At 42.5% G+C, this 18,330-nt stretch overlaps 2 protein-coding genes across 3 annotated transcripts in view; both read right to left on the bottom strand.

Annotated features, from left to right (window-relative positions):
* The window catches only part of RPL22 (ribosomal protein L22), a 382,415-nt gene that overhangs the window by 208,136 nt on the left and 155,949 nt on the right, over positions 1–18,330 (bottom strand). The gene's annotated exons all lie outside the window — the stretch shown is intronic.
* Positions 1–18,330, bottom strand: part of ACOT7 (acyl-CoA thioesterase 7) — a 92,175-nt gene that overhangs the window by 50,804 nt on the left and 23,041 nt on the right. The window contains exons 4-7 of one of the 2 annotated variants that reach the window (XM_067567065.1): positions 14,472–14,563; positions 6,863–6,977; positions 3,187–3,201; positions 1,327–1,413 (exon numbers count right to left, since the gene is read on the bottom strand). In XM_067567065.1, coding sequence (XP_067423166.1) covers positions 1,327–1,413; positions 3,187–3,201; positions 6,863–6,977; positions 14,472–14,563 — 309 coding nt within the window. The remainder of the gene's footprint in view (positions 1–1,326; positions 1,414–3,186; positions 3,202–6,862; positions 6,978–14,471; positions 14,564–18,330) is intronic. The other variant, XM_067567066.1, reaches the window with a different exon arrangement.

Below are 18,330 nucleotides of genomic sequence, written 5' to 3'. Positions count from 1 at the left end.
GCTTATGAAGCGTACACACAACACCCTAAAACAGAAGTAATGGTGCATTGTGAAGCTGCTGCTAAACAGATTCCAAATACCAGTTGAAAAGGGATCATGGGTCAGTAGAGGCCTTTTGCATCAATTGACAAAGATGTTGCAATTTATAAGAAGTTGACAATTTAGCATCTAAACATTCCTTCCTCACCTGAATGTGAATTAACAGGCACTTGAATGTTATTGATCCATCCAGAATACCAACTGTAGTGGCTCATGAAGATAAACATCGCATTAGTGAGTAAGTTTCACGCATCCGTACATTAAAATGACACTCATTTTGGCATGGAAATGACATTATAAAGCTATTGACTGAAGTGAGCAGAATTCCAGAGAATAAGGTGCAAGAGTGGGTAAGGTAGGTAGAAAGTGTTAGGCAACAGCATCTAAGGCAACAGGGTCACCATTTAGGGAATTTTATTGCAGTTAAAGTCACTAAAACTGAAGTAGTAGGAAAATCAGAGCTGGAAAAGCAGTTCCCTTCAATACAAATGAAGTATTTAACAGTACAGGCATTAACTAATCCAATTCCTACAGATGTACACACCACACAAATATATTCAACAGTGTAACAATCTGAGTATATTCGTTTACAACCGCCGCACCACTGTGGATATGCAATATACCCCTGCTTGGGAAACACTTGCAGAGCTGGTATCACACATGCTTACAAGCCTAACTACTGGTGTAGATGGAAATGTAGACACTTCTCAAACAATTCTCAACATAACCTAATCTAATCTGATCTCAGTGACTCACTTTGCATTTTCACACTGCGTACACAATGCCTAGCATGAGCTCTGGGGCCACAAAAGAGACTCCTGTGCTACAAATAAAAAGTATATCTTTCCACTTCCCTTCTTCTGTAAGAGCCCCTAAAGGTACGTCTACAGAGTTGAAGGCAACGAGCCTCCCAGCCTAGATCAACAGACCTGGCCTTGTGGGGCTCGCACCAGTGCTGTGAAGCTGGGCTTGGGCTGCAGCTCGGATCAGAAGCTGAGGGAACTTGAGCTAAAAGCTTGGGCTACTGCTTCAAAGCGCAGCTTCCTGATGGTTTTAGAGCGCTAGCACAAGCCCTGCAAAGCCAAGGCTGCTGAGCCAGGCTGGGAGGCTTGCTGCCACAGGCTGAATAAACACACCCTAAATCAGAGGGTGATTTCATTACCTTGTGTATTAAGAGCTTTTAAAATGTATTGTACTTGAATTCTTGCTAAACGCTGGCCTGGGGGTTGAGTTCAACAGGCACACATCACATTTTGATGCAACAGGGATAGAACCAGAGCTACTCACCTCCATGTACAAATCCATGTAGAGTGCAGTCTGATGGGCCCACCAGATGAATCAGGCTGGACTGGCTATAGCCTACAGTGTACGGCTCTATGAAAAGAAAAAACCACAGTCACACCTACTATAAGGATTCAGACTAATCACAATTCTTTCCTGATTACAACTACGTATAAGAATGCCATTATGAGCCAAAAAGCAGACTTTCAGCTCACCTTACCCAGGACAAAAACCTCTGTGCTATTTTAATTAAAAAATCGTGATGTACATTTGGAGTCAGCAAGTCTTTAAGAGGAGGAAAGACTATAAGGTTCATTGTGGTCAAACTACACATCTTTCTTATAACTACAAACGTGGCTTTATTTTTAGTCAACAAGATCTTCAAACCAAACTACAATTTGAAGAGAAACATCAGTAGTTTGAAAGTCATTCCTATTCTAATTTGGCAATTGCATCCTCAGCTGAACCGCCTTAGCCAAAGCAGTCACGGATCTAGTCCACTCTCGCCACCCGCTGCCTTCCACTATGCCCCTGCCCTTAGCCGAGCCTCTACCGCCCTTGCTAGTCCAAACTACTTCTCGAAACCTTGTCCAGATTTAAACTGATCAAAGGCCTGGAAAATGGCTTCCATGGCCAAACCCAGTGTAAAGGGTTATCTGAGCCACAGATCAACTTAGATATTCCTAAAAATCAGAGTTTGTGGGAAAGAGCAAGAGATGGGAGATGATCACACACAGATTTTCAAATTCTTAAGGATGGCTAACTGCCTAAATGTGGAAGCACAATTATAGCATGTAGAACCAGCAGATTAATGATCTTTAGCCAAATGATGCCTGTTAAGTCTAGTCTTTAGGGTTTTTTAACCTAGAAAAGTATGAGAACGGTTTTACAGTTGCATTTCTTGACTTGCATGCTTACCCGTGCCATTAACATTGTATTAACTCTAAAATTATATATGATGGTACAAAATAACGTTTGGTAATCCCTGTGAAGCAGAGCACTCCAAGTTAATGAAGTAAATGGAGCAGCATATTTTCTTTGCTGAGTGTTAGAATTTCAGAATCTCAGCATACCAAGAGCTGCAACAAACTGCTAATTCAAAGAACTAACCACCGTTATATTCCATACCTATATGGACACATAGATGAGGAAGACCTAAGTAATGAAGAAAGCCTGCCTTTGAACATAAAATGAAAGATGAAAAAAGTGCAAATTAAAGGTGACTGAAGTTAGATGCAATGATATTAGCAAGCACCAGGTTTATCTGAGAGATGAGCTACTTTTATTTCATACTAAAAGAACAGTTATCTGTTTAAAGGACTTGTTTCAGTTAGAGTATTAGAGGTTCTTAGAGATCAGTGGGCAAACTGACACTGTCAGATACGTATGGGTTGAACTCCGAAGTCAGACTCATCTTCTGTACATTTCCCCCTTCCTCCCAAAAACCACGTATAGCTGTCTAATCCATCAGTGCATGCGTGGACCCAGTTTTCATCCCAGTCTGAACACTTTCTATTTTGGTACCCACTTGTAACTGCAGGTGCAACTAGTGTCTGACCTGATTACTGGCGTTTCACATGCAGGGGCATTTAAATGTCTAAGGGAAAGGTTTTGCCCAAATATGCTGTCTGAGAAAACTGCTTTTAAAAGCCTCTCTTGTGTTCAGTGAAATGTGTTAGTGCAAACTTTGGCACACACTTAGAAAAAAATACATCTGACAGACAATTACTTGCCATTATTGCCCTCAAAGGGAAACTCAATAACCCAAGTAACAGTAGAACAAATAGCATTTAAACCTCTCTCCTTAATGTGTCTTTGCCAACTGCATGCACACAACACAGCATCAATTATCTGAAATAGCCTTACCTTTAGTCTGTCTATCTGAGAGGCAAGAAGAGTAAAGAAAAAAGGTATATAAGCTTCCATTATCTATGTACCATCTGTAGCTCCGTAGAGTCAGTGTGCACTGTGAAATTAGAGAATTCTACCTTCATGGGCTCTAACCGTAAGGGAAGTTAGTGTTTGTTACAGACAGACACTTTAGGGGAGGCTCCAAAGAATAACGTTTATCCACAGAAGACTTACTGTACAGCAGATGGGCAGCCTTTTCCAGGCCACCCCAATCTGGAGAAAATGCCCACGAGTAGGAAGACAAGTCAGTCAGCCTTCATGCCCATTCAGTTCTACAGCTGTTTAAATTCAGGATATCCTTCAGTGTCAATTGTGATGGTGATGTCTAATGTAGATACTTGTCCATTCACCTCAACATACACTTTTTGAAAGTGATGTTGATATCAGTGTCCGAGTGGGTGGCTGCCCATCCTGTACTTCCCACCACTGCCAGGCAAGACAGTAGTTGTGGGGACAGAGGGCAGAAAACCTGGACATGCCAAACTTCCCCTTCACCTCCAAGCACTGACAGTTACAATTTAGCATTCATGTTTTCAGAGCAGTTGTGTGCACAGACAGCTGTGGTGCGAACATTCACACTTATTAAAAAGTTAAGTTTTCCTGATCTTTAATGAGGAAAGCTCGTCACTGCTGTAAAAATTAACAAGCCATTTCATCTTCACCTTGGTATAGAGATGTGGCGTAGCAAAGGAAACTGATTATAAAACCTACCAGGCTCCGGAACGAAACCAAAGGAACCCAGTTGCCCCTTGTGATTTGTTGCTAGGCAACTACTGTCCAAATGCCTAAAACCTTGCACTGTTCTGAAATTTTTAAAGGTCATTAAAATTAACGTGTAGAAAAAGAAATCCTCCCTTCAAAATGACCAAAAATAGTTTGCATGTCATCTCTTTCATAACTCCACCTCTGAGGGACTCGAGTTTACTTGGTCAAATGCTCCAGCAGCTTTTCAAAGTATATTTCAAATCTCACAGCATTACTTTAGAGTCGAGACTCCCAGCCAGACACACTTGAACAAAGCCAGAATTGTCTCTTCTGATCCACAGATGCACACTCTTGGATTGCACATGCTATGCCATGTGAGGGCTATAAATAGCTGAGCACAGCAGCTCAGCTTCTGAACTTCCAGCCTCAAACCCAGCTGCTCCCTGAAGACAAACATGGCAGACAGAGGGGCAGTCTCTGAAGAAGCAAACTCAGGAGGCCTCAGGCTACAGGTAAGTAACCTAGTTTTGTCCACTATTAGTGTTCCCACCTGGAGACCAGTTGTCGTGGAGACAGGAAATCACTGCCCTTTCACGAGGGGCAGGCGCACTCCTACCCCAAGGGCATAGAGAGAACTTGGTTTCTGATTACACAAGACATGAGTCCAAAGAAAGTTCTCTCACTGACAATAGAGACAAGAATTCCAGGAGGAGAATATGTTGTGCGGCTTCCTTAAAACGAGATATTCCACAGGGGAAGCGGTACTTGGCCAGGAATGAGGAGGAAAACAAGCAGCTCTCATAAAGTACTCTAACAATACAGCACAGGGGAAGCCTTTTAGAACTGCATGAGAAGTCACCTGAGCGGTAAAAAAAAATTAAGAAAAAAAAATCCGCCATGGAGCCCAAAGCTAGTTAGTGAGCACAGTATTCCTGAACCAAAGGGGCAGTCAGCATAACAACATCCCTCATGGAACGTCAGAGGGAATTTACCAGGTAAAGTTCTCACACAGAAGTATTCCAAAAGCTCTTTTATGATTTCCCAGACACCTTTCCAACTCCAACCAAGAGCATTTGGTCACAGACCAAGGACCTTCAGCAGTGGTTAGCGGAGTCCAGAAGTTTTGCTATTAAATGGCATAAGATGGTTTCTTCAGCAAGTGCATACAGAGGGAAACCTGATTCTCCCACAACAGGTGAGTAAGATGCATAAGTGAGTGAGGCTATTCAACAATGCTATCGTAACACTCAACAATCTGATTCAGATTGACATTAATGGTTTCGGTAGAAAAACTAACTCTGGGTATTGCAAGTCTCACAATTTTATCATGACTAGCAATTCTGGGGTGTTTTTCCACCACCTATCTTATGAAAACATGACAACAGGCACCAACTCACAAATATTCACCGTGGCCACCATCGCCCATTAACATCAATGGGGTTGAAGCCAGCAAGATGGCTGCCGTTCCCCATAGTCCATCCGCACATCAGAGTAGTGATGCTGCCGCCCCCCGCCCACTGTTTTCAAGGATGCAGAAGACCTGACCACAGGCAGAACAGCTGCCACCGTATGGTCCAGGTGGCGTGAGAGGACAGGCTGAGGAGCAGCAGAGACACTGAAAGGTGAATGGGGGAAGCAGATGACATGGGGGGCTGACGGGGTGCAGAGGACTGATGGCGTGGGAGATGGAGGGGAGGGATACAGTTCCCCCAGCTTGGTGGTAGCCGCAGGAAAAAGGGGATTCCCTCTGAAGCGTTGCCAACTCCCAGGAAGTGATCACAAATCACAGGCTTTTGGCACCTGGAAGAGGAGCTGTTGCAGTGCTATAAGAAGCTCCTCACATCCCACAGGTTTCAGGGATGGGCATAAGAGCAGAACTCTGTATGAGGGCCTTGGGGCTGAGGACACAGATCTGTCCTGCCCACAGAGAGGGCCTGGGGCAGCAGGAGGCATGGGAGGGGGGCACTCAGGGAAATGGAGCTGCAGGGACACAGGCCGAGAAGTCCCTGGACAGCATGAGGTAGAGATGTGGCTGCGAGTAATAAGAGGTGGATGTCCGTTCCCCCATCTCTGGGATGAGGAGAGGGGTAAGTGAAGTCTTCATCTGAGCAGCAGAGGAATAGAGGAGAGAGTTAAATGTCAAGACAATTTAAAAAAAAACCTGCTGTTTTTTAGTCTGATTATTTTGGTCTAATATCATGATTTTTGATAGGCTAACACATGAATTTTGATCTCTTGAGTTTGGCAATACTGTATCTTGACAATATCCAGGAAAAGATCATCACACCCTAATCTAAACAGCCTTTAAAAAGCAGGGGTGTTGGTCAAGGATGAGCAAGGAACCATCCTTAAAAGGTCAGAATATGCAAGGAATAGAACTAGTCATCTTGCTTGCCAGGTAGTGTGTCAGAACATAATCTAAACAGTATGGGGGTATCAAAACAAGGCTGAAAATTCAAAAGAAACATAGGTCCCCATCAGTGAAGTACAAGTCTTCACCACAGTCCAAACTCAGGGTGTTATAAGAACTTACACTACAATTTTTTTAACTGGCTGTTTCAGTTTCTTCCTCCGAGTCCTATGTTACCAGCACCACAGAGATGAAAGCCTCATTCTGACTCAGGTTCTCAGCCTGGAGGCTGCAAACAAGTTTTGGGGGTTCCAACTGCCCTCTTTCCTTTTAGGCAAATGGGAGTGGGGCCCAAAAAAGTCTTGGTTGTAAAATGGAGTCATGGTATGGACAAGGTGGAGAACTCGGTTTTTGGTGCACTGAATAATCACAAAGAAAGTACAGGAGCTTGCTCTACCAAGTTAACATTCTGTCTTACCCTCCTATTTTGGAAGCATGGTTTAAGGAGAGTATGAAGAATTTTGCAAGCAAAATAAAGATTTCTTACAGAATCACCACTCTGGCTGACTGCCTTACCTGGGTTGATGACAGGGAAGATGATGTCTCCATTTCTCTGTTTAGTTACCAGTCGTTCCAGCTTTTGTTCTTCGTAGCGTTTTTTTCCTTCCTCCTCCAGCTCTTTCAATGCATACTGAAGGAAAAGAACACACATGGGTCACACAGTATATTGCTTGGCTAAAAGGAAAGTTACACACCTGTGAAAAGGCCAAGCAATGTGACTGGGGATTCATACTTGGACTATGCTGTTAGATGAACACGTACTGCCCTCATTGCTCTGCAAGATGCTGCAAGACTCCATGGTTGCACAAGTTATCACATAAAACCAAATTCTGCCCAATGACTATTAGTGCAGGGCCAAAGCACTAAGCTGGTTTGGGGGGAGGGGAGGAGGAGGGAAGAGAGCATGGATAACGTGCACAGTCAGTCACTGCCCCTTCTTTGCCTGAGTCTAGTGTTTATCAGTCACTTCCTTGCTGCCAGGCCTTCCTGCCCTTGGAGCTCTAACAGGTGGGAAGATTCAGTAGCCTTTCATGCAGCCTGTCACTTTAGTTCTCAGCCCCCTAAGGCCATGCACATCTTGTTCACAAAACTCATTCACTCCTGGATGTACGTATATGGTTAGTTTTCAGAAACGATTTCAGATCCATTTCTTTGCTTCATTTAGGTGGCATAAAACTTTGCTACTCTTTCTAAAGACAAAGGCAACTAAAAAGGAAGCCACAGCCAGTGTGCCTCTAGATGGACCACAACAGTTCATAAGTTATGTTAGCATACTGTGTACAAAGTAATGCAGCTGTTTCATTATTGTAACACAACACCTTTGACTGAATCAACAACCTCTACGTATTACTGAAGTAACATCAGCAGATCTTATACACACCTTGTAGGCATTCTAACAAATGTTGTTCAAAACTTCTCTCAGTGGCACAGCTATAACCAGTGAGACAAGTGGACCTTGCAGGAATCATTCACTGATATGATGAAATTCTGAAGTACTTGGTGCTGACAATTTTATTTCAAAGTTGATAGAGAATAAGTTTTAATTATAGACCTGCCAAGTAGAGTTACTTCCAACTCTTTCCAAAGTGTTTAAGGTACAGAACAAATAGTTATCCATTTCAAACAGCAAAGCATCTCCCTAAAATACCTCAAGCTATAGTCCAGCATTTTCCTCACAGCATCTTTTTTTTTTCCACCCCCCAGAACGAGAGCTAGAAAATCAGTCTCTGAATGGACAGAACTAGAAGCACTTTCAAAAGCCATTACATGGAAGAGGCATCAGTAAACAGGCCCTGTTTGTGCCTCTCACACAATGCAATTTTAAAAGCACTGATAATGGGCTCAGACCTGTACAAGATGAAATTAAACAGTTCTTTCCTTAGGGAGCTTACAGTCCCTAAAGAGACAGGTGCATAGCCGCCAGGACACAGAAGGAGAGGGGAGAAATATATTAAAAACCACACACACACACACACACACACACACACACACACGCTTCAGAGTAGAGAGGTATGTTTACATAGGTGAAAGGGGAAATTTTAACAAGCTTCTCCCATTACAATTGCAACGAGAAATAAGCCACCTTGTTTTGCAAGCTTTACCCATTCTGCACTGGTGAGGCAGAACAAACTGCAACATCCACTAGTTTAAAAGGAAGAGAAATGCTCTAATGGAATTGAGACTGAAAGCAACATAGGACATAACTACCAACCAGAAATTTAGGGGTGACTTTCTAATAACGACACTATTTCCAACACACTCTCTTTACTACCGCAAAGGAGTGGCAGCCTGCTACGCACTCTTTCATTTTGAACATTTAATTATCAAATCTAAACCCTGAAATAGTTTCTCAGTCTCTCATTTGGTAGGTTCCCATTCACTGATTGCACCAAGCCATCCATGTGCTTCTGAAATCTATATTCCACAGGAGAGCGTTCTGGAGAGGGGCTTAAACTTGGTCTACCTCCTGGAAAAACTGCTGACCTACACATAAACATAACAGCTGTCCTTTCTGGGTGAAGTAAGAATGTTTCACTGTCAGTTTGCTAGAGACGGATTACCCCTGCAGGAGACAATGCCCTATCAAGAGGTGAATTAATACTGAAAGGGACAGTTGCTCCAAGCTAATTACACATTGTTGATCAGAGACTTGAATGAGAATGTGAAAGCTGCCCTCTTTCAGGTGCTGTTCCTCTGCTTGGAAAGCTCTGGCTCTAGATGGCAGGGCTGGAGCCATACAAAGTTTCTTGTATATAGCTCCAGATGTCAAAGGAAGAAAAACTGGCAAATCCTTTGAGTATAAGGAAGCTGGTGTGTGGGTTACTCCTCATGTGGTCTTCTCTCCCCAGAGAAGAACCAGCACGTCACTTCTGAGAGTGCTCAAGATGAAGCCTCATTCACACTGCTGGCTATTCCTTTGAAGTACATTCTCCCAACTGCCTGATAGCATCATCTCAGAGGACTAGGTCCTGGAGGAAAAAAAGGCTGTTGGAAGGTCTTCTCCCTGAATAGTTTTTCCATCCCTTCAAAGCAGACATTTGAGATTCTCTCTTAGGCTTTGCCTGCAATCCAGATTGTCCCCAACCTAAACCACTATGCCTACCTACACAAGGGCAAGCCAGGCTTTCTAAGGAGAGTCAGAGGAAGTAGCTGCTGCCATTGTCTAAAGAATTTTTTCTGCATATGCTCATCCTGCTTTGGACTAGTGTGCCAGGATGCCTTGTTTTTAGAAATATAAGAGGTAAATGCTGGGTCAAATCCTGCTTGGCTATACCCACTCAAAATGTGGAGAAACTCCTCTGGCGTTAGAGACCCATTGGAATTAACTGGATTTACATCACTGCAACTGACTAGAATGTGGCCTACTCTAGCATTGTCTAGAAAAACCCTCATTCACTCAGAGCCTACCACTGTGGAGGAGCCTTCCTGATCTGACTAAATTGTCCCTAGCAGCTCCTAGTTACAGCAAATCTACTCCTTTGTCAGCCGTGACCACCTGCTTCTGGCATGTATGTGGAGGCAAAATGTGTGAACATGGACTACTATTGACTGTTGTAAACAAAAGGTATCTGGCTGTGTACAGATAAAGGAATGCACGGTACCTGTCCTGGGGTGAATGTCAGCTGTTTAAGCTAGACTATTTAAATTTATATTCTTCAATCAAGATTTTGTGGGTTGGTTTAGGATTTAAAAGCTGAAAATGGCTTTTGTAAGGGAATTCCTATGCCTTTATAAGAAGAAAATGGCATTTCAATGTTCTAGAATGAAGAGTTGTGTTTGCGTGGGAATACTGGCCCAAGACGTAGTTTCTTATTCACTTGAAAGTTTGAAGGATACTAAGCAATGACATCTGTTAACTACATCGCCCTGACACAGGAGTGATGGTTTGCTTGACTATTCACACAGTATTTTGGGATGACAAAACTCCCTCCATTGAGACTTTCTGCACATGACCAGCAGCTGGGCAAATTGGAACTTCACTAGCAGTATAGTCAATCACTCTTTGTGATGAGAAGGAATAGAATCAGCAGCTATAGTTCATAGGGTGCAAGCTGGGAGCTCATCACAGCCATTTCAAAACAGAGTTGCCTGCCCCAGGTCTCCATGTGGGCAAAGTCCTATTAAACTAAAACGGTTTCCTTTTACAGCCAACCACACAAGGGGACAAGTGCTTCCCTGCTTTCTGTGTGGCTCTCAATGCCAGGTGTAGCAAACACTGCAGCATAGCTGCTGTGCTCCTCCACATGCTGTACAGAAAAGCTAGGTGGAGTGCCATGGCATTACAGTGGCAAGCAGAAATGTCCCTGCATCACACATCTGGACCTTCTGACACGTATCTGAAAAGGTAAGATTCTGACCATTTCAAGGTTAACAAGTCTAGCTCTGCTCATTCACAGCTTCAGCAACCAGCAGCATTGCTGCTAATTCAGCTACTAAGAACAAGTCCCCAGAAGGAATATACGTATGTATTTTTAAAGAACCATCTCCTCCCACTGTACATTATTCTTCCCAACAATGCAGAAATATTAGTTAAATCTTATAATTCCTGGTTATTACCCCCAGCAAAACAGATTAGCAATGGGAAAAAGCTATCTGCCCGTTCCCCATAAGAAGCTAGTACAGTAACTATACTTCACTAACTCCATTGTAATTAGCTTCATTCCAACACTCTTTTTATAAGATTATAGTTGGGTTCCAAGGCTAAACCCATAATAAAGTCAAACTTTTCTTCCCCTTCACCATTTTAATAAGCTGTTGCTCAGGAGTTATTGAATTCTCTCCCCATGGAATAATTGAATGATGCTTTTAAAAGCCACACAGGCCAAATTATTATTTGCTTGAAGATTGGAGGGGGGGGAAGGGGTAGTAGTAAGATTAGAGGATACATTGAATATTAGATCTGTTGTCCTCGTCCTAACAGTTTTCTTCCCAAGGTTCTGCTTCCCCAACTGAGCTCAGCAAAACTGCTTTTAATCAGTGCATGAACTTCCTTTCAGCTAAATCATATTTCCTCATGACAGTGTCCTATAAAACAAGAAGCCAGAGACAGTTCACAGGAGGGCTGCAGAATGGTCTTATTAGGTGTTCTCTGCTTGGGGGTGCTGGAGAAACATTGTGAGGACTCCAAAGAGGGGTGCAACCATTTAGCACAGTGTTCTATTTGAACTAGCTTTGCAAATTTCTTTAAAAAAAAAAAAAAAAAAAAAACAGTTCTCAGCTCCCTAAAGGTAGCTGTCCTCTCACAGAACAGTGACATTTGCCATTCCCAGTATGTAAGAAAGCCCCTGCAAGTCTTTTATGATGTATAAATAGTGATTTAATAGTAAGAAGTGTTTAACATTTAAACGGTGTTCAGACAGGGAAATTCTTCCCATTGTGAAGCCAGCAGGAAACTGGTGCCCAGTCTCAGACATTTGTCTCCAATGCTGCCAATATCAGGACATTACTTTTTCGTGTCAGAGGATAGGGCCAAATAGTGGTGGGTGGAACTAGAGTATCATAAGAACCAGATTAGAAACTTACTAGTGAAACTTGACATTCTACCTAACTGAGTAGATTAGTGAAGAAATGATTTGCCTAATGCCTGCGTTGCCATTTTGGCAGTAGCACATCCACTGTCAGGTCAGTATCAGACACATCAATGGCTTTCACTGGAGATGTTAGTACAATATATTAACTCAATTAAAACCACGATACCTGCCAGTTCATTCAGGCCCCAGAGGCCTAGCTATAAAGAACTCAATTAAGTTTGGATGGTGTAATTACTAGACCTCATTTATTACCTAAATGAAGCATCAATCCCCTTGTTTAAAAGTGGTTTTAAATTGTTAGTTGGGCTCTGACCATCATTCTTGCCACAGGTGATAGTTTCATGACCAAATTTAAGACTCCAAACTAAGAAAGGAATCTTTCCATGGATTTTCTTTGTACACTAAAGTTTCTGTATAGCATATGCTGTTCATGAAAACAAATTAAGACTGATCATCTTACAGGGTTTCAAAAACCCAAGACTGAGCTTGACAAACTGCATGAAGATCACAGGAGGAGTAGGTTTTTAAGTCCTTTCAAACAGGGTAAGAGGAGAAGATGTTTGGGAAATTGACTCTGTAGTCCTTAGAACTCTGGAAGTAAAATATCAGATAAATTTATTCATATTTGGAGGCAGAAAGGAAGAGATTTGTTAGGTGTAAGAGCAATGGCTTGACAGGAAAAATGCTGGAATCAAAGCTCTGTGCTCTAGCAAGTTGTTTCTATTTGGTCCAGTTAAAATGAATATGAATCCTCTTTCCTGGCAGATGAAATAATTTTTCACCAACATATTGGCAGGGAAAACCTCAAGGACTCAAGAGTTCCTGGAAGAAGACACATCTGAGTAAAGGGAGACAAGATGCTACCTGAAGTCTGAAGCAAACAACTGCTGAGAGTAAAGAACAAAAAAAAAAAAAAAAAAAAAAAAAAAATCTTGTTTCAATTCACTATCACTGGAACCTTCCTCTAACACATACAGAGAAAAATCTTGACGGTGAAGCATACCAGAGGGAGCATCTCATTAACAGGATTAACTGTCACCAATGATTATTTTGGCAGGGCCAATGGAGGAGTTTTGTTGGTGTTCAGAATTCCCTTAAGAGTCTATTAAGCAATGAATGAGTTTATGTTCAGGGGCCTGACATTGCCAAGAGGGAATATCATTTGAAAGTAAAATTATGCAACAAAACATTAGTTATATGACACCGTGTGTGAGCAGGATTCATTAGAGACTGGAAGGGGAGAGGTCTCGCACTGTCAGAAAGCAAAATGTAAGAAGAGTAACACAAAAGAAAGGTCACTTCACACACAAAAATAAGTGGATTACTATATGTAATATTCACCAGTGAATTGTAAAGACTTCCACCAATCTTACAGTCCCATAAATCTCACCTTTGAGGTATCCTGCAATTTCACTAGACAGCTACACCTGTTTCCCACATCTTTTCTTTGGTCTCATCTTCCAGTTCTCTTCTTACTATTCCTAACCTTTAAGAACCTACCTAAATTCCTCACCAAGAGCCTGATCCAATTCCCACTGAATTCCACAGACTCAAGCAGGCATTGATCAGGCCTCAAGTCATAATACTGAACAAACCAAGTCAACGCTGTAGTGCAGAAGAGCTGGGGAGAGGTGGGAAACCTTCCTGAAAACCTGTAGCTCCAGAGAACCCAGGTATTTCAAACCTGATATTTTGGTCACTCAATCATATATCCGCTTGGTTTTTTATTTATTTTACGCCAGAAGGGATTGCTACGGGGCCAACCGAAAGCTATATTTTTTACTTCCTTATCCTTAAGGATTTCACACACTGACACCAAAATACAGACTCCTTTTTCATCCCCGCACTTCAACTACTTGGAAGCCAAAGACTGTAGTCTTCTATAGTCATTTGGTTGCTCTTCAAAGCAGAGCTGTTTCATCCAATAAGTTTAGCACCAGCCTTTTAGTGTACTGTACACAGGTATGGAGCCATTCTGATGTCTATGCATCTTGGTTGCTGTATCTAGTGAAAATGTAGCTCAAAAGTACAGTTTAAGGCCTCTAGGCATCTACAGATCCTTCTGGAAACAGCCAAAAAGAAAACTGCTTGAGTCCTGAAGAGCAGCATCCTCTCTTTCTATAAAGCCAAGTCTGTCAGCTCTCCTTAAAGGAAAAGGAAGAGATTTCACCAACTTAACTTATGCCTTGCTCTCTTGCATTAACTGGCAAAGTCCCACTTGACTATGGAGTTGGGAGGTTTGTTTTCTGTGCTGCAGTATTTCATAAGATCACTGCCACCTGCTTCAGTACAGTCAAAGTGAGGAGGATAGTTATATTAGTGAGAACATCTTTTCCTCAAGAAGGAATGGGGGAGAGAGAAGAAATACAAAACTGCCCACACCCATGAAATGGGACATCTGAATGGCAAAGCTAGTGTTACTCCCATGCTACACCTGATCCCACTGGCCTGGAGGTAGATATGTCAACTTCTCATTTAAAAAAACCCACAAATGTTAAGACACCAAAATAAAATACACTCTGCTCCAAATCTCTGCAGACGCAGGCAAAGTTCTTCTGAGTGTGAGGATTCTGAGCTAACGTGTATGTTGTTACCTGAATAGGAGGAACTTCAAGGACTTTGTCCACGTTCTTTAGAGAAAGAGGCACATACCACAGAGTCGCCCTATTAGTCACCCTCTTAGCACCTTAAAAAGAGTAAAAATAGTGTTAATAAAATACAGATAAATTGGAAATAAGTGAGACAATGAAACCTGTGTAGAATTTTAGGAGCAGAAATTCTGTACAGTGAAAGCTACGCTACTGAAGATCAGTAACAAAAGCAAGAAGCCCTGAGATATTAACCAACTTCCTGAAAATGCACTGATGAGACAGGAGAATTGCAAAGAGCTATACAAACCATTAATTAAGCCTCCCCAGGTGTAGGACCTTGCTCTAATTGACTATTTGGTATTCCCTACATAGCTTCATGCCTTCTCTTCCCCATGCTCATTGAATAGGTATACATAGGGACAGCATGGCTGAGGTCAGTGGGTCACCCCATGATCAGTGACTGCGCTTGGAGACTTCTCTGGACGCCACGTGCCAGCATCAGAGAGAAAGCCAAACAAAGGCAAAGAACCACCACCTTTTTGCTTGTGGTTTGTGAGTGTGGAACATTTGCTACAGACATTTTTGGTGCCTGTCATGTTTGAGCTGCATGCTAGCAAGCATTTGATCACCAAGGGACACCGTCATGGCTTAAGAGACTAAGCATCAGACTTCAATACAACATTAGCACATGCGGCATTCTGACCCCTCGTCAGTCTATTATGTCATAATGGGTCAGACTAAGGAATTTCAGGACTGTCAAAAATGCATGCAGCAACTGATGCATTAGACAAGAGATGGAGGGGAGGCTATCCTGCCAGCAATACTGCTTCAGGAATGCTTGAACCTCCCGCAGGAGCCCTCCAGACAGTCAGTTAGTGCTTTGTCCCTTAAATATATAAGCATAGCAAGCAGTTTGAGTGACAAGGGCCCTCTGACTCCAACATTACTGCTAAGTGGCACCTTGACCTGCTAGCAGGTCGACCTTTTTAAAAGCAAATTTAAATACTAATGATTGCTAGAAATAATTAGCTGAAACAGGCATCCAGTATAATGCAAAGGAGCTGGATTTTATCAAATGCTGGAGGACTCAGCTTCTGCTGGAGGTTTAGAATGCTTAGAATATGAACTGTACATGGGAACCAGAGAGATGGAAGATCATGGTTAGTGTTTAGAGCTCGGATTGGGAGTTGATGTGTTTAATGGTTATTTAAACAATTTCTAAACTTGGGCTTAAAATATCCTACCTTTGGGGAAGCATTTAAACACAATGCATACAGGTACAAGATTAGCTTGTGGAAGGATACAAAGAGCAGATGTGAAAGACCAGACTAGCTCTTGCTTTGCTCTTCAAAAAACCGGTCACCAGAGTCATGTTTTCAGTGCCAAATTATCTCTGACATTTAATTTTAAAACTCCAAATACTTTACTGAAAAGATGTATATAACAATAAAACATGGGATTTCTTCTGACAGCATTGTTGTGTCTAAATATTTCCAGAAGTCAAGCTGTCAGTGACTCCAATGACTTCAGGCCTGGAGACGAGCATCTACAGCGCACACAAACTATTCAGCCAACACAGAGTTGTTAGAGAAACGAGATCAGACAGCAATTCACTTCTGGTCTGGGCATTCAATCACATGCATTGGTCTGTTGTCAACACAGCCATTAACAAGCAAGCCAGGGAGGGTGGCTGATCATGGGCTGACAGAACTTTACATCTGAGAGATGAGGCCCCACTACTCTCGCCCTGCTGAGGTTGGCTGTGCCATCATCTCCTTCCAATGCAGAGAGGTTCCCAGCAGCAAGTTCTACATTTTATAAAATAAGAGTTTACATGGTGTGCCAGGCAAACTGCAGAGTAAAGCACATATTTAGAATCTGTAGCGTTGTGGGACCGTGCACCATCTCTTCTTCACAGTGGGGCAAGCACCAAATTGTAGATGGGGATTGCCAGGTGGGGAGTAAGCCTAACCAAGCTCAAGTGTCAATTTCTGCGCTAGAGTGAGGTTCTCATCTGTGTGAAATTGAAAGGGGCAAATGCCTATCTGCCAGCATCCGTATTGGTGCTGGGATTTTGGGACACTCGTCCCTGCTAGTGTGGCTAGCCCTCCTTCCACACCATGAAGGCAATGAGAAAATTTCAGTGGTGGGAGAGTTTAAACAAACTGCCCCACACAGATCTTTGTTATAAACCAAATAATTTTAGGCGTCCAAAAGTGACAGAGGACATTAGGCGGGAGCTGCTGAGTAAAACAGGAAGGAACATGCAATAGAACCTGGCAGTGAGGCAGTGTTCTAGGTGGACATTCTAAGCAAAGATGATCAGATTTCCAGGCACACCTTCTTCTTACTCTCCCTACAAAACATCTGACTTTCACCATAACAGTTGCTGCTGACTATTCTTTTAAGGCCTGCAATAAATAAGCCTGTCTCCCTGAGGTTGGTCTTGGAATAGTCTCCAGGCTACTTCTGACAAGTCAGTACTAGGTAGCTGCTCTCTAGTTCCATGCAAGGTACCTCCCTTTAAAAAGGATCAACAAGCAGCCCATAAAAGAGGGAACCCAGACTTCCCAGGGTCACTTTACAAGCCTTCCTCCAGGCCTATTTGAGCAACAGGAATCTTTCCATGTCTCTGCAGATCACACGAACCTGGCATCACCCACTGAGCAGATCTGTCATGGAAGTAGGCAACCCACACAAGAGCAAAATATGGGTACAAGAACCCACTGAGCTTGAACAGGTACTGCCGAATCATATTAGTTAAGGCAGACCTTGCCACGGCTCCATATGAACTTCCTGTCACTAACAGAAATGTTGCATTTAGTTACAATTCTGCATCATTTTTCAACTACAGGCAAATATGGAAAATATTTCTGCTCCACTTTGACAGAGTGGATCTGACAACACGCTTTTAGGAATAAGATTCACTGTTACACCCAATTAAAACCATCCTGACAAGATGGTTACCATGGCAACCACCTGAGCAGACCCTTTTCAGACTTCAGTGAACAATGTGCACTAAATTATGCAAAACAAGTTAATTACAATTTTTTCCATTCTTTAATAAAAATCATCAGAACTGTAATTCCCAAGGAGTATTTTAAGTCTTACGAGCTACACTTCTCCCCTCCAGTGCAATTCCCCCCAATCACATCCATGTACATTCAATATTTTGATATTTAATATTCATCAAATGAACAGTCTCTGCTGCAAAGCTAGCTGTGTTTGAGTGGGCATATACATTTATATTTAACTAGTAAAATGGAAATTCCTGGCATTGTTAATACTAGAGATTCTGTTACTCTGCATGATATTTATTAGCGGACACTCTGCCACATCTGCCCTGCTGCCATTAAAGTTAGTGAAACTCTTGCCATTAAGCTGCTGCTATTCTTTGGCAGAGCCTGTTTTTCCCTGGCAAGTGCTGCTGAGGAAGTTACTAGGATATTCAAAAGCTCCTCATTGGTGTCTGGTCCAGTGACCTGTTTTCACAGGTGCTGTCTATGGCCCCAGTACTCCTACATCAGCAGCAGCAGTTTCACAGGAGGGGCAGTGGCTGAGACTCTGCTGCTATGTGAAGGATTCTTTTATCGACTTGTGCTTCAAAGTGACAGACTCTATAGCTAGGTCTAAATCTAAAACAAGGGGGTTCAAATAAATCAGGGAGATAGATAGATGTGGCTTTCAAGGCTACTGCTCTGGATGCTAGAGACAAATGTTGAGGCAAAGTTGTTCCTCAATGTGATGCTCTTGTATGAATGAAGCCACTAGACACAAGCGTAGAATGTGTAACAGATTTAGCTAGATCTATAAACCTTGCTTTTGGATGAAAATCTCTGGGACAAGCAGGAAGAGACCTTTA

This window comes from Emydura macquarii, unplaced genomic scaffold, assembly GCF_026122565.2.
Source record: "Emydura macquarii macquarii isolate MOO-44397 ecotype Brisbane River unplaced genomic scaffold, CSIRO-AGI_Emac_v2 contig_2768, whole genome shotgun sequence".
Taxonomy (NCBI): Eukaryota; Metazoa; Chordata; order Testudines; family Chelidae; genus Emydura; species Emydura macquarii.
This window is presented reverse-complemented; position numbering and strand designations above follow the sequence as displayed.